This window comes from Ictalurus punctatus, chromosome 21 (genome assembly GCF_001660625.3).
Source record: "Ictalurus punctatus breed USDA103 chromosome 21, Coco_2.0, whole genome shotgun sequence".
Classification (NCBI taxonomy): domain Eukaryota; kingdom Metazoa; phylum Chordata; class Actinopteri; order Siluriformes; family Ictaluridae; genus Ictalurus; species Ictalurus punctatus.
In genome coordinates, this window is record NC_030436.2 from 7,538,131 (window position 1) to 7,565,793 (window position 27,663).

Below are 27,663 nucleotides of genomic sequence, written 5' to 3' on the forward strand. Positions count from 1 at the left end.
TCTGATTGTGTGTATTTATTTACAATCAAAAAAAAACATGATGAGACAGGTAATGCGTGTGGAACTTCATTAGTGGTTATGGCTTTGATAGAAAAAATATTGAATGCCAAAATATTGGCGTAAACGTGTTATATCTGTGCTTCTTTATACACTGTTTACAGAGTTATAACCCCTTTTTATGACATTATTGTTATTACATAGCCAACTAACTGTACATTTACTTTCTGTAGAAATGATCAAGATCAAAAATACCAGCATTAGAAAATACTGTTCAAGAAGTGTTTGTTATGCACAAGAGAATAATCAATTTGATTTTATATAAAAAATTTAAGCATGTTAAAATAAGCTCCTCTGTATGTATAAAACACAAGCGGCTGCCTAACAGACAGTTTTATACAGGTTTGCACCAACTACCGGCTCAGTCAAAAGGCCCATTTCGCTCTCTCGGACTAAAAGCCAAGTCATTTCCACCAAGTGTTGGATCTACAAACCTACAAAACCAGCTGACGGAGTTAGGGAATAATGAAACCACGTTCTTCAACAAGGTTCATCATTGCTCAACCACTTCAGAAGTGACAGGATGTAAAACAGTGGCGGTATTTCTTCAGGTGTCAGTCAATGATTCTGTGCTTAAAAAAAGAAAAGAAAAGAAAAACAAACAAAACAAAACGAACAGGACAGTATCTTTGGTCGTTTCTACATTTCGCTCCTCATCACATCACATCACAAGGCACATGATAGAAGAACGCTTGCAGGAGCTTCAACATGAACTTCATGCATTTCAATATGATCACAATCAATGCGTCTGATATACAGATGGGGGGGAAAAAAAAAAAAAAAAAGAATCAAACTGCTAGAGTAGGAATTATTCGGCATACGAATCAGGATCGCTTTGAAGATTCTTGGGAAATAACGAAAGACCGAATGACTCAATCGGTCTGAATGCACAGTACAGCAGACTCAGCAGGACATTACTAGGATTTCACAACTAACTTAACCCCCAGAGGGCGCTCTTTCCCAAACTGACTGATGGGCCACAGGTTCCTAACCCTGGTTCTGGAGAACTGCTTGTCAAGTGCATTTCAGTGCTCGAACACATCTACTTAACTCAGGAGAGCTGCTAACTAGAATATCATTACTTCAGTCAGCTGTTCTGAACTCTTCAGGACACTGGGTCAGGATTGGGGATGGGAACCTGTGCCATAGACAATGACTTTTCTTTCTCTGTTTTTTTAATATGAATTAATATATTAATTATTATAAAAGAAAGTACTTGGGGATTGCAATCAATCAGAAAAAAAAAATTCATTTCTTTGTTTTCTTATTTTCTCTGCAATAACGTTACAGAGTTAACGTTTTAATTTATTGATACGTGATAAAAAGGCATAAATGATGTATTTCCTGATTTCCTCTTAAGGAAATAAAAGCACGTTTACTTCATTAACATATTTAGGGTTCTGTGCATGTTCTGTTAGTGTTGTTCTCTCTGGCTGAAATTATTTTATGTAATTAAATCATGATCAGCTTCATCAAACCCATGTCCCTTCATTCCAGGATTGGTATTGATACCTACTGGGGATGTAATTGTCAGTTTTGGAGTTCAGATATATGAACGGGACAGTAGGGAACTGGAAATTGTTTCTGGTCCAGGCTTAGGGTTAATCCATATCTAAAAACATACCTCACTGACACTGGATTAAGCATTCATTTTATCTCCCTGGATTCAATCTGTATGATTCCTGTCCAACTTGGATAATCTCAAAAAAAAAAGAAAAAAAAAAAAGAAAACTGTCCAGGCAATCATGTTTAAAAACAAGATGTCAGTCTCACATAGTGAGAGACAAAGAGTCATCGATATTAAGAATGAGCACATTCCTAACACCTCTCTTCACGTACAGTGCAGCGAATCTCATCGGGCCGATTTAGCCTTTTCTGGGCTCCGGCAATGCCAGCATTGCGCTGCAGCTTGGCCCTAACCTTGGATCTGTACGAGTAACTGCAGTTGCAACAAAACAAACAAACAAACAAAAACACGCTCACAGCTTATGTGGAACAGTTCTGGTGTTAAACCTCCAAACCCCAAAGCCGTGATCAGCTCGGTCGTCTCGTCCTTGTTTCTGCAGTAGAGCTTGTGTTGGGGGTCAGGGTGTGGCTGGTTTGTGCAGGATGCCCTGCAGGTCCTCCGGAAGCGAGAGGATAATGGAGTCAATGTGGGACTGAAGTTTGGCCAGCGTCCCTGCTCTTACAGGCAGCTGCTCTCGCTCAGCCTGCGTCTGGAAAACAGACGGAACGATATGAAGCACATTACGCAAAGTAATGAAGCAAAGCTTGCTTTGTTTTGTTTTAATGCTGATGTGGAAAGTTCAACACACATGAAAGAGGAACACAAGAAACAAACCAGATTTATAAAAACAACAACAACAAAAAAAACCTGACCAGTTTATCTTTCAGCTTGAGAACAAGATCAACTGTTTCCACTTCGGTGTGTTTTTGAATTCGCAGTTGCAGATCCTGGGACAAAGAAAGTCCACCAGCTCAGTGATAAATAATGGTTTAGCATTTTTCTGAAACTTTGCAGCAAAGCATATTTTATTGTGATTGGTTCTAACCTCTTCACAAAGCGCCTCGAGATGCAGGGCCTCCAGCTTCTGCATCATCTCTTTCCTGCGGTTTCTGAACCAGCCGTCGAAGTTGGGCGATTTAAGGAACTGCCTGCAGTGGAGATAATGGAGAAAAACAAGTCATTATCGAATTGACCACCACACATGTACTTTACTCTAGTCGAGAACCAAGCGTTCCAGTTCAAGAGACTCATCGAACCTTTTTAAGAAGCAAATGTTTACACCAGTTTACGTGCCAGAACTTTACATAATCAGATGTGGGAGTCTTACAACAATTCATAAAAAGAGCATCATCATCAGATGCTAAACATTCAGCTTCTACACACAGCAGAGAGATATTAACACACACTCATATATACGTATATATATATATATATATATATATATACGTATATATATATATATATATATATATATATATATATATATATATATATATATATATATATATATATATATATATATACACACATATATATGTGTGTGTGTATATATATACACACACACACACACACACACACACACGTGCATATATATATATATATATATATATATATATATATATATATATATATATATATATATATATATATATAAATATAAATAAATATATAAATAAATATATATAAAAATAAAAGTATATTCATGATGACTGATAATTCATTCATTCAACACATCTCTTGCTTAGTTTGTTGCAATAACACGTAAGAAATTATTTTAAAATGCACATTTTTAAATGGTGGCTGTATAAATGACGCGAGTTGCCATGGCAACAAAATGAAGACATCCACCCTAAAGCCCTTAATGCCCTCGGTTGGAAAAAGACCTAGCAGCAGATGCAGGTCAGTGGAAAAGCAGTACCAGAGAGCCAGAGTTCTGTTCTAAACCTCTAAGCTGTGTGTATTCACTGGATTCAGTTCCACCTCGTTTATAAGTATAATAAATAAATAAATAAATAAATAAATAAATAAATACACATCAAAGACATGCATGGTAGGCTGATTGGCGTGTCTAAAGTGTCCGGAGTGTATGAATGGGTGTGTGTGTGTGTGTGTGTGTGTGTGTGTGTGTGTGTGTGTATGTGATTGTGCCCTGCGATGGATTGGCACCCTGTCCAGGGTGTACCCCGCCTTGTACCCGATGCCTCCTGGGATAGGCTCCAGGACCCCCGTGACCCTGAAAAGGAGTAAGCGGTAGAAGATGGATGGATGGATAAACACACATGCTGTACCTACCTATAAAGACCAATCCAGTCTCCTTTGAGGCGAGATGTGAGCTGAGGACCGGCCTTTTCCAGAGTCTTCATAAACTCCTCTTGTATAAATGGCTTGAGCTGAGGAGGACTCTGGGAGGTGAGAAGAAGGTGAAGCATTTCTAATAACTCCAACCAGAGCCATATCTCCCTGCAGTTCACACCTGGTGTCCCACTGATCCTAAGCAGGGTTGATCCTGGCCAGTACCTGGATGGGAGACCTCCTGGGGAAAACTAAGGTTGCTGCTGGAAGTGGTATTAGTGAGGCCAGCAGGGGGCGCTCACCCTGTGGTCTGTGTAGGGCCTAATGCCCCAGTATAGTCACAGGGACACTATACTGTAAAAACAGCACCGTCTTTCAGATGAGATGTTAAACCGAGGTCCTGACTCTCTGTGGTCACAGGACACTTATGGTAAAAGCGTAACCCTGGTGAAATTCCCCTATTGGCCCTTCTCCATCATGGCCCCCTAACAATCTCCATCTCTGAATTGGGTACATCACTCTCCTCTCCACTAATATCTGGTGTGTGGTGGGAGTTCTAGCACACTATGGCTGCGACGCACTAGTGGTGGTTGAGGAGGCCCCCCCCCGCTATGTAAAACGCTTTTAGTGTCTAGAAAAGCGCTATACAAATGTAATGGTAAATAACTAACTACATTTTACATACAGCGGGCTCCAAAAGTCTGAGAGCTCGCTTTTGCATTCTTTTCTAATTAACAACAGTTTTCAACTGTTTTACAAAATGATACTGACAACAGCTTGAGTGAAAAGGAGAATCTTTGAAATCTTTAGATGGATTTCAGATTTTTCAGTATTTGTTGCGTCTTCTTTTTGCTTTAATGACTGTGTGCACTCGAGCCGACATGGAACCCACAGAAAAATTGTGCAGAATCTTGAATACTAATTATTCAAGATCTTGATATTTACTTTCTTTGTTTTGAATATTTAAAAACCTGCTTATTTCCTAGTTTTTCAATGTAGGCTCAGACTTTTGGACTCCACTGTATGCATGGCAGCACAAACAGAAAGAGCGCTACACATGAAAGAATATCTTTTATTTAAATACATAAAACTCTTACTTTCCAGGCAGAGATGCTTTTCTGTAAAGGCATCAGGCTGGCCACATAGCGCTCCTGCAACATCAACGAGTACACATTCTCAGATTAGTACCAAGTGACATCACCACCATCGCAATTCAGTCCTACAGACCCCCGTCATCCTCGGTCATAGAATAAAACTAGTGCTGCTTCTCCCAGTCAGCAAAACCACACCACTCACTCCATGTGATGTGGAGCTTCCATTGGTAAGGACCATTAAGCAGGAGCTGTAACATTCTAAGAACGTTTTCACGTTTTTTCTTCTTCTGAAGTGCAGCAAAATGGAAGTGAAGTGCAGCACTTATATAGCGCTTTTTTAACCTTAGCAGTTCCTAAGCACTTTACAATGCGTCTCATTCACCCATACACACACACTCACACACCAGTAGTAGCAGAGTATGATAGCTCTTTCCTCTGAGTACGTAACGCCGCCCAGTGACGCAGCATGAGCAGCAGTGTGTAAAGACTGTGTGACAGGGACATTTTCCCACCATGGTACACACTTTTAGCCCGCTGTGTATCTCACGGTTAGAAAGATTCTCACCAAGGGAATGATGAAGCTCTGTGTTAATTCCAAGAAGTATCGCCGCAGAATAGCATTCTGGGCCTCAGATGGACGTTTCTGCTGAACTCCCTGAGGATCGTTTAAAAAAAAGAAAGAAGACGACATGTGTAGAAACAATATTTAAGCAGATCAAATGAGCCATAAATGATGTGTGATGGTGTCTGCTAACCTTCTGGAGCTGCTTAATGATGTCTTCATCCTTGTTCAGAAAAGGCTTGTATGCAGTGTACACTCCTGTTCATGCAAAACGACACCGTTGTTTGATTAGTAGGAACTTTGACCAAGGGTTCGATCGTTGACAAAAGGAACACAGGTCACATATTCACCTGGTTTGGAATCCAGAGTTTTCAGGTTTTTTAATTTCTTCACCTTCATCTGTTTGGCCATTTCTGCTTGGTGGGGATTCAAACACAGGGATTACTCGTATTGCCTAGGAAAAAACTTTTTTTTCCCCCTTCTAAAAGGATTAATTACATGTGTAGCTCAGAAATACTAAAAAGCAGCATTGACTGGAACAACGCTTCCATATGTTGCTGCCTACTGTGATTTAATTCCATTAAAGATGTATCATCATCTCAATTTTTACATTTTTTCAATAATAAATGCTAAACTTCATATTACACCACTGCTCACATACTGGTCCTTACTGAAAGTGTATTCATTGCACAGGGAGCTTTCACACGTAAACGGACGAGTAACACTTTCGGCTTGTTTGCGATTTTGTTTAGTTTCTCACACGGATAGTTAATCTAACCAAAAAGTGGAAAACAAAAAACAAAAAACCTAAACTACCCATCAAAAGTTTGGAGACACGCGACTGAAATGTTCATGATCTTAAAAAGCTTTTCATCTGAAGGTGTATGATTAAATGTTTGAAATTGGTGTTGTAGACAAAAATATAATTGTACCAGCATATTCGTTTCTTAAATAAATAAATAAATAAATAGATAGATAGATAGATAGATAGATAGATAGATATTTTTTTTACAAAAAACGTTTTGTTTAAACGGACGACTCGGAGCGAGATATTCCCGAAAAGCAGCCGATAAGAGTCCAGCGTAGTTGAGAACTCCTTTAATCCTGTTTAAAAAGCATCTTAGGGAAATTCCTCAAGAAATCGGGTGAGAAAAAGCCAAGAATACATTTCTGGAAATTCTCGGCAAAAAGGGCGTCTACTTTGAAGACGCTAAATTATTTAGATTTATTTTGGATTTTTTTTTCTATCACAACATAATTCCCATAGATTCATTTGTGTTACTCCAGAGTTTTAATGACTATTATTATTATTCTAAAATGTGTGTGTGTGTGTTGGGGTGGATAAAGAAAGAAAGAAAGAAAGAAAGAATTCTACACGTCTAAACGTTCAATTAGGAAGTGTACGTGAAATCACAAAAATCACGGAAAACATGGAAGCGGTGATCAATAACTAATTTGCCTATTATGTAAATAAGCAGTTAAAACATTTTGTGCATCGAATGCAGGGCTCAATCTCGCTTTTTGCTTATTCTTTCAAATCTCCAGCACACGTGGCATTTCTGCAGCGCTACAGTTCTCTCCTTTGGCTCAGTCTGTGCTTCGGGGTCAGCTTAATAGCTTTTTAAATAAAACAATGCTGCAACCTAAAATACACTGCATGTTTGAATTAACTTCCTGTCATTGAGTTTAGGTGAGGCTGAATTGTTTGCTCAACGCAACTGAATCGTGCCAGAGTTTATTTGGAAGCGGACCAAGACCACCTCGCTCAGACGCTCTCAGATCGCTTTCGTTTTATCAGAGTGTGATCGCTGTGTTCTCACTTGGTTAAATAACCACACCACGGTGGAAAACATTCAACTCAAACCATTAAGCGTCAGTCATTGTCTCTCGAAAGGCCGTGAAACCGTTGTACTGACTAATCAAATACAGAGTATCGTGTTAGTGTTCAAGCTGAATTGGGACCTGAGTGAATTCGACACGTGTTCCGATCCAATCCAATCCGCTGATGTATGATAGACAGACACGACTCGCGCTGAACCCAGTACATCGTTTATTTTAATGCATAACAGATCAGATCATATCACAGAATCTCTGGTTAATGTGAGGATGTCAGTATCAGGGGTCTGCCACTACTCACAGCTCTCATCGCTGTATTATATCAAAACTGAGAACAGGTTTTAAAAACATCCTCAAAACAGGTTACCTGTTTGCTTCATGTCCCCTATGCGGATGATGTGAGGCCAATGCTGAAGTGTTTTGGCGAAGAAAGGATTTGTTACGCCCAAGACGACAGACGGCCTGAGAACAGAAACACAAAATACAATGTTATGTAAAAGCTGCAGAGTGACTGTGTCTATCGTTAACTCGATGTATATACGGTATATAACTTTAGAGTTAAATCCTAAACAGAAGACATAAGCAAATGTTAACCATCAGGCTTTTATTATTTAAGATGGCATGTTAAAAAAAAAAAAACCACTATAATAAAAATACTGTACAAAACAGTATAACATCTACATGAGTTTTTTACTATACGACAGCTATTTGTTAATACCTTCATGTATAGATTACCAGAACATTAAAAAGGACACGTATTGAAAGACTGGAACGCTGGGCTGTAGTAAATTAATGTTACACTGACTCATTTAGCTCTAATATGAATCACAAGGATTGCTACCGCACTGACAAAGTCTCATTGTTAGCGGAGGACTGTTCCAGACCAAATGAGTCGATCTTTAGGACAAGGACAGGCTGCAGCTTCGGCAATATTGCCAGATAAATGCAATCAAATCTAGAATATAAAATACCAAGCTACAACCCATGGGCTACTTCATTCGTTTCTGCAGTTAAGAACTAATCTTCGGTTTCTGAAAACATCGAAAGTATGAAAAAAAGGTGCGAGGGAGGGTACGGGACGCTTACGGAGCTTGGGTTCGGGTCGTGTACTCTTTGAACTCGCTGTCGTGGATGGTGAAGTACGGCCGGAAGTCACTGCAGTACTTCAGGGGTGCGATACAGCTAATAAGAATAGAAAGCAAGAAACAACAACGGGTACACACACGCACACACACACACACACACACACTCATTAGTCAAGCTGAATCAAATCCAAGCATAACAGAACAATGGTGAACTCACTACACTTTTTGCACAGCAGCAATTAAGATTTTTTCCAAAGATTGCTAATGAATGAAAGACAGATCATACTTTTTAATCCATGTATAATTACTAACAATGATCTGTTCATAGCTTAACATCAAACAAGTTATTTCCTGTTCTCACCTGTCCTCCCCACCCCCCTCGCAGACTCCTTCCAAAAATGTACACTACCGGTCAAAAGTTTAGACACGGTCATTCTTTACACCCCCCCAACCCTTTAATAAAAAAAATAATGTCATCAAAACTCTGCAGTAACCCAAATGGAACTATGGGAATTATGTTGTGATAGAAATCCTAAATAAATCTAAATAATTTTGTATTTTAGCATCTTCAAAGTAGACGCCCTTTTTGCCGAGAATTTACAGAAATGTATTCTTGGTGTTTTCTCAACCGATTTCTTGAGGAATTTCCCTGAGATGCTTTTTAAACAGGATTAAAGGAGTTCTCACCTACGCTGGACTCTTATCGGCTGCTTTTCGGAATATCTCACTCCGAGTCGTCCGTTTAAACAAAACGTTTTTTGTAAATAAAATGTTAGTTTACTAATGAAAGAAACTAATATGTCGGCACAGTTATATTTTTGTCTACGACGGCCGATTTCGCAGATTTTAATCACACACCTTCAGGTCAAAAGGTTTTTAAGATCATGAGAAACATTTCAGTCGAGTGTCCACAAACTTTTGACCGATCGTATACATAAACAACTCCTCCCAGAAAACGTCACCAGATCAATTACAATCAGACTGTGTTTAATCCGTTTACATCATACGATGATGATGTATTAATATATTAGACTGCACGAATAAAGATCTTTGATTTGCCTACTATCAGAGTTATCAAACAATTAACTGACACTTTCTGACCAATCAGAATCGAGAACAGTGCTGTGGTATATAATTTCACAGAACGCATTCTTGATTATTATACACGTTAACGGCTTAAAAGCTTGTAATGGTTTCTCGTTAAGTGCTTACTGCGCGTCTTTATAATCATGCTGCGCCCAAGAGCGTAAAACACCACTGAATAAGAACAAATGTATTATTAACGGACCGGCTTCGATCGTTTGAGCCTTTCCCGGCGCAGACGTAACTCACCTGACTAACGCCAGCACCGTGTCCGACGACTCCGCCGGCGACGGTGCCATTACGACGAGTGCTTCCCCGAGCAGCACCAGCTCCCACAACATCTGGATGTGAAAGAACACGGGGTAGAAACACCTACAGCACAGACAGAGGAATATTCTGGTTATCGAATGCATTCCTCACACCCAAGTCGTCTTTAAAAGACAAACCACGAATCTTTGCACAGCAGAAATCCTTTACGGCGGTGTCTTGCTGTTTTATGGTCAACAATTCGGATATAAACTCGATTTGAATCTTTACAACATCGTACAAATATGTCAGAGGTGGCTGATATGAGAGAAATACGTCTAAATGCTTAGGCGTCCGTGGCATCAGGTTCTGAAGACCACCTTAAAGAAGCCGACCATCCACTTTAGGCCCTGTTTCATTCGTCAGGGTGTACAAACTATTGACTTTGTACAATAAAGCACTGCTCTCGGTGGACGGGAATCATTTTTTGGATTGTTTTTTTCCACGTTTGTCCTGATTGCGCTGTTGTTTTTTCCCCCCCAGGACTCAATGCGGCAGTAAGGGAACAGATGGAAGTCCGCATTGGAGAAGACAGACCACCCGAGTGCCTCTCCACTTCTGTCCTTCTGCCTTCGCATCTGTCTCTCCACCACGGCGGACATTTACAATGCTGATTCACACCAAGATCTAGTTTATACGCCAGACGAGAGAGGATCTTCCTGAAAATGGCGTTATTTTACGTATAACTTTTATTTGGATGAGTTACACTTAGCCCGCGTGCGCAGATTTTTTTTTTTGGAGATGACAGCTGGGACAGATATTTCTAGTGCACGAGGAGGACAGACTAAATCCTCCCCTGCTGATCAAGCTTCAGGCCAGTCAGAGTGCATTACACGTGATGCTTGTTGAGTGTGCTGGACTGGTTAACGGATTAGAGCAGGGAATTACAGGAAGTATAGAAAACAAAATGGTGGACAGTTTTCAGTATTTGAAGACAGTCATGGGAAGTGCTTTCCATCACCTGGGTACAGAAAGAAACTCGATGCAGGTCTTCTTGGCTTTTCGAGTCAACTCGTGCACCAGGCTCAAAGGGAACGAGGTGTCTTCAGAATGAAGAGCTACATCTTTAGTAAACACTTGTGCTGCATTAAGTGCTCCCTGATGGGGATTTAACTCCATCGTCTCAGAACGACGCCAATTGAAAAGATCATGACCAACTATCCAGACCTCCATGTTTGTTTTCGTTTCATCATCTCCTAGTAACAGGACATCACGCTTTTCTGACTTGCATGTGTTCACTTGGGTTTGTTTAACAGGCCAGGCATCGTAACCTCCTTTTCTGTTGTTGACTGTAAAATTTGCAGTAACGAGTTACACAAAGTGTGTAATGCCTAGTGTTTTTATAATCTGTAAGGATTTTGAAAAGGCTGAAGTTTAATTTACTATAAAACACCAAATAAAATCCATGACCTGAAGGTTATCCATTATAACTAATCTATACAAGTCATCTCTCTCTCTCCCCCTCTCCCTCCAACCCCCTCCCTCCAACCCCCTCCCCCCTCTCTCGCTCTCCCTCTCCCACTCTCGCTCTCCCACTCTCGCTCTCCCACTCTCGCTCTCCCACTCTCGCTCTCCCTCCCTCGCTCTCCCACTCTCGCTCTCCCTCCCTCGCTCTCCCTCCCTCGCTCTCCCTCCCTCGCTCTCCCTCCCTCGCTCTCCCTCCCTCGCTCTCCCTCTCTCGTCAGGAGGTGTCACGGCAACCAGATACAAGCAGTGTAAACACCGCAGTCACGGAAAAAGCGACGCAGCGGTCTTCCTGGACCTGTACCTTCCCTTTCAACAAACTAGCACCAGATGGCAGTATCTGCAATCTCACGGACCCTTATTTATGATTATAATCACCACTGCTGTGAAAACAGGAAACATAATACAGCATTTACATGACCAAAATCATCGAATCCTGAGGGAATAAACGCATCCCGAATCACGTTCCAATGTAAACATGCAGGAGAAATATGGACTTTACCTGAACAGGTCCACTTCGTGGATGGTAGGAAGAACAACAGACACGAGACTGTCGCTCTGTAACGGATAACGGCCGATGGTTAAACACATGGAGAACATCATGACATGCAGTTTTCATTGACATTCATCTTACCGAGGTGGACTGCACAAGCTGTGAGGTGCCGGGCTTGTCATAACACGTCGGTATACGCAGCTGAGAAAAACAGACGGCAGTGTTAATGAATTCCTGAGCAGCAGTCATCAGAGATGAAATGAAAAGTGACCGAAAACGCTTACCTTCATGACGACACCCATGATTGGGAGAGATAAGATCTTGCCTGGACATGGTGTTGGCCACCGGTCAATATCATTGCAAGCTATAGAGACCAATCAATAAAGCTTTTAAATAATGTCGGATGTGTTACGGTCACAGTTTAATCATATAGTCATTTCTATACTAAAAGGTAACATTAACGCTATAGTAAAGTTTGCCTGAGGAGAGTAGAAGAGATTTCTACTTAAACCTGTTGGCAATAAAGATAACATTTATTTAACCACAGACAATATAAACATGTAATAATCCAAACGCCTGTTATTTCTGGGAAAGCTATGAGCACATCACATACACAGACTACTTGGCTTTGACAGTTGAGGTCAGAAATTTACATACACCTTGCAGAATTGGCAAAATATGATTAAAAAAAAAAAAACCAAAAAAAAAAAGGGGGGGGGGGGGGCGGGTTCATAAAAATAGCATTTTGTTGTTTATTTAGTTCTGCCCTGAATAAGCTTTTTCCACATAACAGATGTTTACATATAGCCCACAAGACACAATAATAACCGCGTTCTCAAGAAGGTAACACGAACCATTAGCGGCCAAGGGGGTGTAAACTTTTAAACAGGATGATCGGTATAAATTATTATTTTGTCTTCGGGGAAACAGGTCCTAGAAATATCTTATATAGGTTCTGAAAGGCAGGACTAAATGAAAAAATAAGATCTTTAAACAAAATAACAACTTACACCGTACATCGTAATGTTCAAAAGTTTATACCCCCACCCCAGCTGCAACTTTTGTAATAGTCGTGTACGAGTCCCTCGATTGTCCTCTTTATAATTATTAACACACCACCACCAACAAAGTTAAGAAACATGTTTTGCTCGTCCTGAAACCTCAATCTCTAGGGTTAAAAGTGATAGCTACAGTAATTTAACGAAAAAGTAATCCATGCAAGACCATTAATAAAGGCTAAGGAAAAACAGACGAGTGCTCAAATTCCTCGGGAAAGCATTGACCAGTCTCCGAATGAAAATCTGTGTCATAATAATAGTCCTTATCTCTCCAGCATTTCAGATGCAGCATGTCGCATTGTAGCGAGTGTTTGGCTAATGTTATGCTGTTCTCTAATCACATCACAGATAAAAGTCCACACTTCAATCTGTCCATCATCAGTGAATTTATAAGCCTAGTCCAAAAGTCCCTACTGATAAGCAGGTCTTTTTAGCAACAGAACTGTGTTATATTTAAACAAATGAAAAGAAAAAAAAAAATTGCAAAAAAGATTGAACACTTTTTGTCAACAGTGCCATTTGTGCCAAATACATGTATTGTGGTTTTTTTGTGGTGCTTGTTGGGACATTTACATGAAGGGTGGAGAGATTTGCCAAACAAATTTGAAAGTGGAATAACATCCAGCCTTAGAAAAACTGTTGAAGTCTAGCTGCGTCAGTCTTAAACCTTCCACTGTGTGAAAATAACGTTAGCCAAACTCGAAGAAATGTATTTATGCACGACAAAAGAACAGCACGGCTCACGTCCGAAACGTTAGCCCGAGACTTTCTACCTTTTTGTCAAAGGCAAAAACATGATGCTTCATCACCAGAGACATTACTGAAGAAAAAAAACAAGACAAGTCGTCCCTCCCGGTATCCACGTACTCGCTTATTTTAATAGTCTTCCATTCGGTGGAGTTCAATTTGAGTTAGGCCTAGTTAAGGACTTCCAGGGAATTCCATAACTTCCATAACCAATTCATATCTATATCTAGATACCATCTTAGCTTGACGCCAAGAAATCGCATCATTTTCTCTTTCGCTTGGAGCAGTTTTTCGCCTTAGCAGAGCTGAATAATGATCTAACTAAGGGCTCTATGGTGTCCAGGAAGGCTGAGAGTCCTGCTGAGGCAAGTGTCAAGCTCTCAAACATGCTGTACTCACCAGCTTCTAAACATGGCTCCTGTTTCTCGAAATATTCAGGGGCAATGAGCTTCAGAAGCGAGTGGAAGAAGGTGACGTAAGGGAGCTTGCTGATGAGAACCAGAGACTGACACACACACACACACAAAATGAAAAATATTAATCGACATTCCTGATACTGTGCACTGAATACTAACCAAGCTTATACCTTGGCAAGAATGAGCAAACCAGCAACAGTTTGCGTGCGTGTACACACACACACACACATATATATATATATATACATATATACATATATATATATATATATATATGTATATATATATATATATATACATACATATATACATATATATATATATATATATATATATATATATATATATATATATATATATATATATACATATATACATATATATATATATATATATATGTATATATATATATATATATATATATACACATATATACATATATATATATATATATATATATATATATACACACATATACACATATATATATACACACACACACACATATATATATATATATACACACACACATATATATATATATATACACACACACATATATATATATATATACACACACACACACACACATATATATATATACACACACACACACACATTATATATATATATATATATATATATATATATATATATATATATATATATATATATATATATATATATATATATATATATATATATATATATATATATATACACACACACACATATATATATATACATATACATACACACACACATACATACATACATACATACATAACCCCCCAATGTCACTGGATAGGGTACAAGATAATGGTGTTGTAGACCCTACATGACGAAGAATATCAATGAAAGGTGTTTTTGCTCATAAATATGTACATATTATAAATAGTGGTGTGTCAATACAGATACTGGGATCAGCTAATCTGATAAAACATCTTTATACTGTTTAAACAGTATCTTTAATAGCGAGCAAGGAGGGTTGACTCGAGCGTGCCGAGATCTCGGAGATGCTGTGACTGTGAACTAAAGCACAGATAAGAAGTCACAGATAAGCTGTCCACGTGACAGCACTTAATTTCTGCGAGTACTACCGAGACATGCACACTTCAGGTCGACACAGATCTATATCGCGAGTTCTTTTAAAAAGACCACACCCACTGGTGTTGCTCTGTGCGTTCGGGTCAGCCGTCTTCACGCTCTCTATTAAAGAAAATACAGTTTAAAAGATTGTGTCTTCAAAATAAACCTTCGCTGCTAGCAGCACACAGCAGTAACAGACACGACGAGCGCTAAATAAACCGCTCCTCATTTAAACGGCAAATCCTATTGTGCATCTTCTGTCCGGTGTTTTACGAGAACTTTCATGAGACCGAGCACCACTGAGCTCAGAGGTTACACGACAACCACTTGCACTGCCTTCGAGCTCTCGTAGTGTGAAAGCTAATTACTATTGTACCACAAGAGTGACTCATGTGACTGAAAGGAGAAACAGATTCAAGAACTCCACGAACCCAAGTACGCCTCTGCGTTTCTGTTTTTTTTTTACGGATTTGATTAGTAGGCGGTTAAACGCGCTCCTACTCAGGGTCGTCCTAATTAATTAATATGACTGACAGTGATGAGAAGCAGCGACGTGGGGCTTGTCTGAGATGTTGATACTTGCTCTACTCCGCACTCGCACTGTGGAGCATGGCTTCAGGCTCCGGGAACTGGATTCTCAAGGGTTTGACTGGCAAAACTGTCAACAAGCCTATTTTAAGACAAGAGCTTACCGAGGTTTAAACTCATGTGAGGAACGTGGGAAAAAAGGCCCAAAGGATTATAGGAAGGACGGAGTCGGTAAAGATTGAGGTGCGTGCTGGCGCCTAACGAATCAAGATGTGTTTGGACTGTCTTAACAGCTTGGCGTAAGCTACATGAATATATACAGCTGAGTGCAGGTTTACAAACCCTTATATTTAAGGATCTTTTCAAGAAACTGAAAAGGAAATGCAGATTTATTTACCCTGTAACAAGTGTAATGCTTTAAGGTGTAGTAAAGCGTTCTCCAACCTACATCTTTCTACCAGCTATACGAAAGTACATAACACACGTGTTTATACAACGTCGACTCGGAATTCTCGAATCTGATTGGCCAGAAGCTGATTCACTCATTCGAGTGTATTATTATATCATTTCTATAATAATGATTCATTCATAGATGCTTGTATGGTGCATTACTTAACAAAGGGGAAAAAAACCCCAAAAACGTATAATTGTCGATATGGTGAACTTAAAGATGTTTATTTAAAATTTTTGCATTCATGGAAGGAGTCTTCAGTGTCAGTACGATTCTTCAGGACTGACGAGCTGTTTTTTTTCCACCTCTTATTAACTTCAAGAGAGAAAGAGAGAGACAGACAGACAGACAGAGAGAGAGAGAGAGTTGCTGGTGAAGGAACGATTATTTTATAGCTGCTATAACATAAGTGATAACAGGAACTAACTTGTTTTGTGGTCATACCACAACATTAACTTAATTTGTTGTGGTGTGAGAGGAATAAAAGACTTCAGGATATCCTGTTATTGGAAAAAAAAATTGTCCAAAACAGTTATTTTCCTATAGCCACACAGCCCATGTGCCATTATGTTCCTTACATTTAATAATCATATCATATCCAGTAGATCATACAGTCTAGAAGTCAATGTATTCAGCTATAAAAGGCTCTTGGATGTCTTTAACCAGTCCAGACAGGATTTCACAGAGTTTTATTTATTTATTATTTGTGCTGCGGCTTTTTTCCTTCTTCAAAATTTGTGATGCAACTTCGGAGTTTCTTGCGCTTTTTTTTTTATTTATTATTATTATTTAGGAAAACTACTTGATATTGGCAAAATTGCAACTGCACAAAATAGTCTTTCGCAGTGATGTTTATTGGTAGAAGACCGTTTAACTGTACTCGTGTTCGACGCACGTGAACCGAATGAGCGTTGTGATGACGTCACATGGCGTGTCTCGGCCCAAATCTGCGTAAAATCGGCGGTAATTTCTAAAAGAATCGCGAGCCCGTCCGAATGTGTCCATTTCTGCGATCGCAACGTTGCAAGATCCTGGAGGGATTGTTTAACTCACCTTCTGAAAGTAGCCCCTCTTCAACGTTTTATCTCGAACTTGTCTGAAGTAGACATAACCGTAGAAATGCCCCTGATCTTTCTAAAAGACAAAAAAAAAAAAAAAGGTTGCGTTCGGTAATTATTATACTCTTAAACATGACTCATTGTTTATACTCAACATTTTTTTCAGTAAATACATTTCCAATGAGGCGATTCACATGAAATTTTCACCAAACATCAGTATTAACACCAGAAAACTGGAAATCTAAAAAAATTCACAACATTAAAGTCCATAAATGAAGTTATGTGTAAATATATGTACTGGGGAAAAAAATACCGATGCGTCCAATATGTAATACTTATTTCCCCCACTGTATCCTATATCCATTCCTACAATCCTTTATGTATGAAACTACTGCAGAAATTACAAAAGTATATTTTTGCTGAAGTGTTTCCTTCTTACGAAGATTTCTAACCTTGAGGCAAACCGGTGCGTCTCTGTCAAAGTGGTCCAGAAAACATCCGAGCGAGGACTTCCTGCCCGCCGCCTGCCGGAAACGGAAGCAAAACTGTGTGTCCCCTAAGCAGCCTGTGAGCGGAAAGAGGAAATGGCAAACACATAAAATCACCAGTTGTAAACATCTCTGGAATTCTTCAGGCATATTTGAACAGTTTTCCCTTCATTTTTTTTGGTAGGAAACGGGAAAGGAGCAGTTAACTGTGAAACAGCAGTCATAACAGAGATTATCCTTCTTGGCTTATAATGTTTAGAATATACTCAAGGGTAGAAGGGTGTTTTGTTTTTGTTTGTTTTTTTAAAAAAAGCCACCTCTCTTGTACATTGCATTTGCTTGTGTTCCTACAAGAGATATTAAGGTCAACTGAAACCTCGTATGCTGACACCTACAGTGTACAGTTGTGTCTGGATAGAAATGTACAAATAACACGTTTCTTCCTGAAAAGAAAAAAAAAGCCACTCGATCATCTTAAAGAGAGTGTCCTCACAGCAGATAGCAGGATCCGCCAACCTTGGAGGTGCAAGGAAAATGTTCTAACCACTAAATCACCTCCACTTTCCTCACCATCCAGACTAATTTCAACACTAACACATCTAATCTCCAGGGAAGTCCCGGTCAGCTTTAAAGCCGTTCCAGACAGCACTGTGTAGATCAGAGCAGCTTGAACTAGCGCCCTGCCCTTCCAACATCCCAGCCCTGGAGATCGTCGAGCATCAACTGGAGCAGGATGTGCTGTGGTGATGGTGGACGCTAAACAAAAGAACCTGGTCCTACGTCAGCACTCGGCGTTCTTTGGGTGGAGATGTTCGAGAGAGGCTTGTGAGCTGTAGGTCAAGACTGACGTTCTGACTGTGTGCGGCTTTGTTCGGAGAGGTCAAACAGTGGCCGGTGGGCTTGTGTGACTGGAGTGCATGTGGTGTGAATTAGTAGGCCGGCTGACAGGGTGTGACGGATGGATTCCACCTCATCTTCTTAGCTTACTAGGAAAAATCTGCATTTACACAATGCTTATATATAGACCAATCCCACAGAATGTAGATTTCTCAAAGTAAATCTCGTCCAGTTATGTCATTTAATATAAACAATCCTCAGAACGTTCCTTTTTTTATATATATATATTTTTTTTTTTTTTTTTTTCACTTTTCTTTTTTTTTGAGTGTTACACGCACTGGGAATACACACCCAGGCATTTCCCAAGAGAATCAGAAAGCAACAGAAAAACAGAGTGGCCTACTGAAAGAGAAACCACGTTTATTTTTTAAAGTCTTCAAGAGCCGAGTATAAAATCAGCTTGACACACGGGATCTAAACTGAGCGCATAGACTCAGAGCCGTCTTTTGTTTTTTCTTCCTTTTTTGCTTATTCATTTGATATAAAATTCCTTAATAAATAAATAAATAAATAAATAAATAAATAAATAAATAAATAAATAGCGATCGGTGCTATAAAGTGAATTAGCCGTAAACATTTTTTAAGCAGATGAACACTATAATAATCCCAAACTATTATTATTATTTGAGTATGGAATAAAAAAAAAACCCTCATACACGATAAAACACATACTACATCTGCCATGTTGGCATTGTCATGTGACTTACACTTAAAAAGACCCGACGCTCTGCCATTTTCGATTCTGACAGCTCTTCCGTGCCTATCCCGTTGCATTATGGGATAGTGCGGTGTGCATCGGTTCAATACTGCAGCGGGTGATCCGGGCATTTCTCGACTGCTGCTATAGGAATACTGAGAAGTTGGGCATACCACTGCTTTGGCGTATAGTATGGTATGGTAGTAGGAATGTTTAGACACAGCTTGTCCCTCTCGAGTCTCTTAGGGAAAGCGAGTAAGTGCAGTGTGTCTCCGCCGTACGGGGCGTCATGCAGACAAACCCACTCGTGGTGAAACTTGGACGTCATGGCCACCCACATTACGTAAACATTCCATGTATATACAGTAAGTGTGCAGCACGTCCACCCAGGCCCACACACACCGCCATCCTGCATACTTCACAGATGAGACAATTGTTCCCTGTTTGGTCGACTATAAAGTTCCCGTGAAGTGCCTTGAAACACAAAGCATTATTTGATGTGATGATGTAATTTCCACCGAAACAGGAAGTCAGGGTGGGACATATTGTGTGGCTCCTCCCGCTTTTAAAATAACCAATAGCGTTTCTCTTACTTGACAGTTAGCACTATGGATTTTTATAACGTTGAGGGCGGGGAAACTTCAGATTCCACAGAGCGTTTGATTGGGCAGAAAATCTGATGAGAAGCTGAAGCACAGAATGAGGTCATTAAAATTGTTGATCCGTATTGGCAGTAGAGAGAGAGAGAGAGAGAGAGAGAGAGACACTGTAAATTTTGAATGCGAATAACTTTTAAATGCGAATTGTGTCATTAGTTGTGTCCCAAATGACGCACTATACACTTATACACTATGTACTTATGCACTATGTACTGAGTCTGACAGCCCCTCCCCATCCGCTACGTAATTAAAGCTGCGACTGTTCAGTGCACCAAGTGTCCAACATTCCACACTTAATTTTCCCGGTTCATTACGTGCATCATCCGGGTAGTTAAACTGTATTATTTTCTATTTGGAATTTTAAGTGTGAACACACTACTCGCACTATTTATACAAGTACAAAATGGCACAGAACAGTGCACAAGTACGTGAATTAGGACACACCTATTGTCTTGGAGCACACTAGCTTATAGATAACCTTAAGGCTAATATTCATACTAAAATTTTGAATTGAATGCGTTGAACGCCTTTTTATCGTCACTATACACATGTACAATGAAATTAAGAGCCACTCCTTTTTGTTTCGTGCCAACATGTACATAAAATAAACAAGATAAATAAGATAAATAAACAGATAATACAAGATCATTTCATGGCAACTTTAATACTACGGTGATTTATGGTACATTTATATATGCTGTGTTTGAATGATGCAGCAATCACACTAGGGTGTGGACAACAACCTCTCTGTTTAATTATGTTCTATAACAGCTTCCAGGAACAAGTGCGTTTAAACCGACATCACGTCACACTTTAATTGCACGACTAATTATGTGACCTGTGATGCCAAATGGTGGCACTAGAACTAATTCAGAAGTTCTCCATCATCAGGGCATAAAAACTTACGCAATCACAACTATTACATTTTTTTTTTGTAAATAGTTTTCATAAATTGTTTGAATCCTTCCTGTTACTTCAGCATTATGGGCTACATTCTGTAGATTCCTGACCAATAATCCCACATAAAGGCCATTTCACTACTACATGTGGAAAAGTCCAGGAGGGACGAGTATCCACTCATCCCCAATTTCAGCAATACAAACATACGTGCGAGTTGAGGCTTTAGGTCTGAACGGTAAAGCCACAAATCCAAACACCTGACTCGAACGACTCCTCTGCTCAATCGTGTGGCCGTGTGGTACAACGCTTTGTTTCATTTCCCCTATCGCGACTTTAGTTCCCTGTTAACTGATCCCATTTACTCGTTAAATGTGTATAGATATGATACAAAGAAAAATAAAGCTTGAAAGATTTGCAACTGCTAATCTGCTACTAAGACTAAAACGAACGCACATCGAAAACAACACGTTTTCAAACTTTCTCTTTATGAAAACATTAGAATGAATTGTGAATACATTTTAAAAGGCAAACAAACCGTACATTGTAGTTAGATCATATGCTATAGGCTACAATTTGGCTACTACCTTTTCGCTAGACATGCTGGACAGATGGTAATCATCCATAAGCTTCATAACCGTCGTCTCGACGATGAGTCTTGTCGTGATCTTCGAAGACTCTGACCTTATATTTACTAATCTGAAAGATCCAGAAGATGATTGACTTTTTGATAGCTTTGAAACCTGTGAGGTTTTTGACCACGATAAGATGTTCTTTTCGTCGACCGGTGAAGGCTCGCAATTGAATTATGTTGACTTTATTTAGACTATTAAATTCCAGGCTCAGATTGGTTTTTCCTGCACAGCGAGACCCATCCACCAATTCCGGCCATCATTTGAAGCCACACGTCTATTTTTTTTTAAAAATCTGACTCTTAAGTAAAGCACATTCTGCCACTGAGATGACCCCAAGCAGTGCAGCCTGGAGATTGCTGAGGACGGTGCCGCTTGAAGTACCATGGAAATGGTTTTGGACCTCAATTCCACATGGACATTCTCGCTGTGGTTGCTGGGATTACGGTTACTGCGACGACCTTAGGACTGCAATTACTACATACAATCAGGTCTCCTTTAGTGAGCAGTGGACTAGTTCAACAAAACAGACTTCATATAAAACTATAATGAACTTCCCTTTACTTTCACGCTACCTGCTGTCACCCAGATGAGGACGGGTTCCCTTCCGAGTCTGGTTCCTCTCGAGGTTTCTTCCATATATATCATCTTAGGGAGTTTTTCTTCGCCACTGGCTCGCTCAATAGGGATAAATTCACACGCTTAAAATCTGTATCCTGTGTTTAACCGTTTCTGAAAAGCTGCTTTGAGACAATGTCCATTGTTAAAAGCGCTATACAAATAAAATTGAATTGAATAATGATAACTGGGTTTACTCACTGAATGTGTTGTGCCTGCTAGGTTTAAAATATTTACATTGAGCCATCACTTAACAAGCTAAAAACCTATATCCAAACTGCTTCTAGATATTCACAATCACTCATTCTCTCACTCACACACGCACTTTTGCTCTGTGTTTCCCTCCATCAAACATAAAAATCTCTGTACAAGAAGTAGGGTGTTCACAAGAACGCTCCGTTATCGTATTTCAGTAAGACGACGCTCTGATCGATACGACACTGCTACAGAACGCCTGATCATAATGTATGTGTGCGCGCGTTGTGTGTATGTGCATGTGTTTTTACTCTATTAATAAGAGCTCATTACACACTCCTACTGTGTAAACACTAACATCCTGGACCATTTAAATAAGGTGACTTTCAGGAAATAGTGCATGAAACACATTCCATTTGAAATGAGATGAAAGGAATTCATTTTTATTCGATTTCATCATTTTCAGTCTGGTGCTTTTAAGTAATAATAATTTTTTTTTTTAAAAACATAAATTATTCATTCACAGCATTTTAATTGTGAATACACTCTGACTCCTGGAATGATTAGGATGAGGAATGACACTTCTTCTCCGTTAATAATAAATTATAAAGAATTTAGAGCTCCAACAACTCACCACTAAAATCGATAATAATTCGATTATGAAAATTGGTGTCAACGGATCTCATTAAGGATTAGTTCGTATGCGTTCGGCACGAGGTGCGTTTACTTATTACGTTACTTCTGTTCCAAAAACACGCTCCGGAGAGTAAATACTAAAGTTGTGTCCCAAATGACGTACTGTGCACTTGCACTGTGCACTCTGCACTACCATCTAGTGTATGAATTTTAGAAAGGTAACATCATCTCAAATATATCACTAGTGTTTTTTTTAACTAACCGGAAGTATAAGCCGTTTCAGAGGCAATGGCGCATGACGTCATATGCACGTAAAGCGACGCCGCTAAATTTAGCCTAATACCCAGAGTCACCGACAATGACTTTCTTCGGTTTACTGTTTATATCAGCGTTACCTTTTATTCCCAACATGACCTCAGTCCTCATCAGACGGAGGAAAAATCGTCAAGTGACTGAGGAAGAAAGTGTGCGACCTCCAAGTCCTCTACGGCAGGGGAGCGTTTTATATTAAACGCCACGGAGAAGATCAAACTTTATAAAGCAGAGATTGTGTAGCGTTGAAGCACGACAGTGATGCACGAGCACAAACTCATGCTTGTATCGAAAATAATATGTCTAAAGGCAGCGAATAACAGAAACCACAAGGTGCAGTGAAAGTGAGATTTTATTATTCATTTAGGACTGGAGTTTAATTCAGTGCTGTTTCTACATCCATAAAAAATAATGCATAAATACTATTATGTAATATAGACTAATAGGAATTTATGCATTATTTTTTATGGATGCACAAACAGCGCTGAATTAAACTCCAGTCCTAAATGAATAATGAATATTCTGGTGTGCGTCTGTGTGTATTGGGTTCTTTTCAGTCTTATATAATTGGACAAACAATTGTGTAAAGTTTTAGTCTGAAGTTTATATTTGTAACACTCAGATTATAGATTTTATTGTAAATAAAAGAAAGAAAAAAAAAGTACTGAAAGTTTGCCCCCCCATCTGATTACTCGAGAGAGAGAGAGAGAAAAAAAAATTAATAACAATAATAAAAAAAAAAAAATCTGCTAACTAATCGATTATGAAAATAATCATTAATTGCATCCCTAAAGGAATTCTAAAAGAAATTTAGCGGTTTTAATGCAGATGAGTGCAGAAGTTTGTGCACCCTTGAGAAAATAAAGACGACAACGAACTTTTATTTATAGTGTGTAACAAAATAAATAAAGAATGAGTGTCTAAACTTTTGACTGGTAGTGTGCATGCAGCTAGGCAGGAATGGAGGCGTGTGTGTGCGTGTGTGTACACTGCCTTCATTACTGTAACAACCAATCCTGATAGGTGATAAATGTAACTACAGTCCAGACTGTGTAACTTGTCATTTGGACACTTGTGAGACAGATGTGATCTGCAACAGCGCACAGAAACACTTGCTGCACAAAATACCCAGCTGGAGAAAAAAACAAATAAGACGACGAAGCCAACTTCTCAGAGCGGAAACGTTTAGCTTACCCGAGTTAGAATCTGGAAATGACAAGTAGCAGATGCTCATTTTCTGAAATGGGGGGAAAATAAACAAACAAGAAATTTAGCAAAGCGTTGCCGGCAAGATAAATACAACATGCAAAAATAAATATATAAATTAATTCATTATAAAAAAACAAAAACAAACTAAACTTCTCCTACCTCTTTCTCTGTGAGCTTTGAATGGTGAGGGTATATAACCTACAAAACAACGACAACAAATGACTAGTTAGTTAAAATCCTATTTAACAAGCACATCAGAAAATAGCTGACCAATCCAATCCAATCAGATACTCAGTGACTGGCCATGTGTAGTGTGAGAGACTGATCTAATCTCTGAAGCCAGTCCGAGTCCAGTCTACTAGCCTGTTTATTCGGGTTTATCCGGCGAAACGTCTTAGGAAAACGATCGACAATTCATTAATGATTTGATTTGAAGTTTGATTGATTATTAAAATTGATTATTTTTTTGAAAACAAACAGCATGTCGCAAATTTTTTTTATTCCTCTTACACCACAGCAACCTGTCAACAATGAGAAATATATGGTAGCTGTGTCATGGCGTTTCATTTCACTAATAAACTGGAATAATAATAATAATAATAATAATAAATCCTCAGTGCTATACATAATCTTGCAAATAATACATGAATAATACTTATTCAGACATTAATAATAATAATAATAATAATAATAATAATAATAATCTCTAATTTAGTTTCTTGTGATCGCGAGTAAATAAATGAAGGGTTTTTTCAGTGTTGTGAAAGTACTGACGATACACACAATGCTCTCAGAACAGTGACTCAGGAACAGTGTGATACCACACACCCTAATAGCTAATACACACAGCTCAAAACGTTAAAGCTGAATGTTTAATGACATCGAGCTCAGCCTCAGAAACACCCTAATGGTGTGAAAACATCTACAGCCAGCTGTTCACCAAGAGATGGGAGGGAAGAGACGTGAGAGACAGAAGAGACGAGACGTGAGAGACAGGACAGATGAGACGGGAGAGACAGAAGAGACAGGAGAGACAGACATAAGAGACGAGACGGGACGCGACGGGAGAGACAGACATAAGAGACGAGACGGGACGCGACGGGAGAGACAGACATAAGAGACGAGACGGGACGCGACGGGAGAGACAGACATAAGAGACGAGACGGGACGCGACGGGAGAGACAGACAGACGAGACGGGACGCGACGGGAGAGACAGACAGACGAGACGGGACGCGACGGGAGAGACAGACAGACGAGACGGGACGCGACGGGAGAGACAGACAGACGAGACGGGACGCGACGGGAGAGACAGACATAAGAGACGAGACGGGACGCGACGGGAGAGACAGACATAAGAGACGAGACGGGACGCGACGGGAGAGACAGACAGACGAGACGGGACGCGACGGGAGAGACAGACAGACGAGACGGGACGCGACGGGAGAGACAGACAGACGAGACGGGACGCGACGGGAGAGACAGACAGACGAGACGGGACGCGACGGGAGAGACAGACAGACGAGACGGGACGCGACGGGAGAGACAGACAGACGAGACGGGACGCGACGGGAGAGACAGACAGACGAGACGGGACGCGACGGGAGAGACAGACGAGACGGGACGCGACGGGACGCGACGGGAGAGACAGACGAGACGGGACGCGACGGGAGAGACAGACGAGACGGGACGCGACGGGAGAGACAGACGAGACGGGACGCGACGGGAGAGACAGACGAGACGGGACGCGACGGGAGAGACAGACGAGACGGGACGCGACGGGAGAGACAGACGAGACGGGACGCGACGGGAGAGACAGTCGAGACGGGACGCGACGGGAGAGACGGGAGAGACAGAAGAGGCGAGACGGGAGAGACAGACGAGACGGGAGAGACAGACGAGACGGGAGAGACAGACGAGACAAAAGAGACAGACACGGCAGCAACTGTGATTGATCAGGGATGGTTTGTACAGAGGTTTGTACAGAGATTTGTTCCACGTTAACCCGGGACGAGTTCACAACAAAGAAAGACAAAAATAAAAACAGACAAAGCTAAAGAGAGACAGACACAGATTTTCCAACACACAGAGAGTGAGAGAGAAAGACGGAAACAAACAGATAGACAGATAAGCAGAAAGAGAGACAAAGAGATGGTCAAAGATACTTCTACATAGACAGACCCAAAGAGAGAGAGAGAGAGAGATATAGACAAAACATACAAACAGAAAGAGATACAGACAGACAGATATACAGAGACAGAGAGCGACAGATAAACAGAGAGACAGACGGTCAAAGATAATCATACACAGACAGACAAAAAAGAGAGACCTCGAGGAAGACAGACACAAATATAATCAAAGAAACACACAGACAGACAGACAAACGGGAAAAATACAGAAATTCAGACAGACAGGATCTCGTAGAGAAGTGAAGGCGTTAAACACTTTCTCTTTCTCTCTCTCTCTCACACACACACACACACACACACACACACACACACACACAGGTGCAAAACTTGCAGTGAATGAATCATATTTGTTTAAGGAAAGGGCTATAATAGAGAATAAAGTGAAGTGGTTTAGTAAAACGAGCTGTAACTTGTTTACTGTGGTATTTAGCTGTAAAAACTTCAGCTCGTGCTGCTAAAAGAGTGCATTAGCTGGCTAAGCTAAGCTAAGCTAAGCTATACAGTTATTACTGCTTCAGCTTCCAGCTGGCTGCTAGACAGGCCAGACTGTACACAGTGAATTATACGGGAATATAAATAAGTGTTTACAGGGTGAGATGGAGCAGCTCACCTCCACGGCCTGGCCGAGCTCCAGGTCGAAGCCGACCACACAGATGCAGTGAAGCCAGGCGGAGAAGCGGTCCCACGGTAGCAGAAGCTGCTCCGGTGGCTCCCCATCCCCGGGCCCGTCAGCGGGCATTTCCTCCGCCGGGGAGACCCTCAAATCCTCCTCGTCCTGCGGTAGTTCGGCTTCTTCGGTTTGCTCCGATATTTCCTCCGACCCTTGCGAGGCCATACTCGAAAACCAAAAATACCAAAGCCAATACTTCGCGTGGTTACTGACCGTCACTCCGGGCTTTACTCACCGAAAGCGCAGTGAAGCTTACGCCGCAAACACAAAGACACATTCCGGACCGAGGTTACGCTTCTTACGTAGACGACGCTGAGGTCCTCGAATACCGGGCAACGTTCTGAGTTGCTCAGAAAATTCACAAATCTTGATATAATTCACTTCCGCGAGAAGTGATTGTATATAGAATGTAAATCTAATGTTTTGTTAGTTCCGGGTTA

General features: G+C 40.3%; 1 protein-coding gene across 1 annotated transcript; it reads right to left on the bottom strand.

Annotated features, from left to right (window-relative positions):
* Positions 1 to 27,663, bottom strand: dennd6aa (DENN/MADD domain containing 6Aa). Its single transcript, XM_017450510.3, has 20 exons — positions 27,164 to 27,663; positions 24,526 to 24,564; positions 24,352 to 24,394; positions 17,579 to 17,691; positions 17,122 to 17,202; positions 13,984 to 14,089; positions 12,064 to 12,143; positions 11,921 to 11,980; positions 11,789 to 11,844; positions 9,766 to 9,888; positions 8,435 to 8,530; positions 7,716 to 7,810; positions 5,863 to 5,925; positions 5,706 to 5,770; positions 5,516 to 5,605; positions 4,954 to 5,007; positions 3,857 to 3,966; positions 2,610 to 2,712; positions 2,437 to 2,511; positions 1 to 2,273 (listed from the first exon to the last, which is right to left on the bottom strand). The coding sequence occupies exons 1-20, from the start codon at positions 27,386 to 27,388 to the stop codon at positions 2,142 to 2,144; spliced, it is 1,809 nt and encodes a 602-aa protein (XP_017305999.1). The 5' UTR covers positions 27,389 to 27,663; the 3' UTR covers positions 1 to 2,141.

Bases quoted from the DNA above. Each gene is read 5' to 3' on its own strand.
- dennd6aa (XM_017450510.3), bottom strand. From the start codon at position 27,388: ATGGCCTCGCAAGGGTCGGAGGAAATATCGGAGCAAACCGAAGAAGCC. The intron at 14,090-17,121 runs GTGAGTTAAACA...TGTGTGTGTCAG, and splicing joins AGAGGGGCTACTTTCAGAAG to TCTCTGGTTCTCATCAGCAA. The intron at 2,274-2,436 runs GTCAGGTTTTTT...TCTGTTTTCCAG, and splicing joins TCAAGCTGAAAGATAAACTG to ACGCAGGCTGAGCGAGAGCA.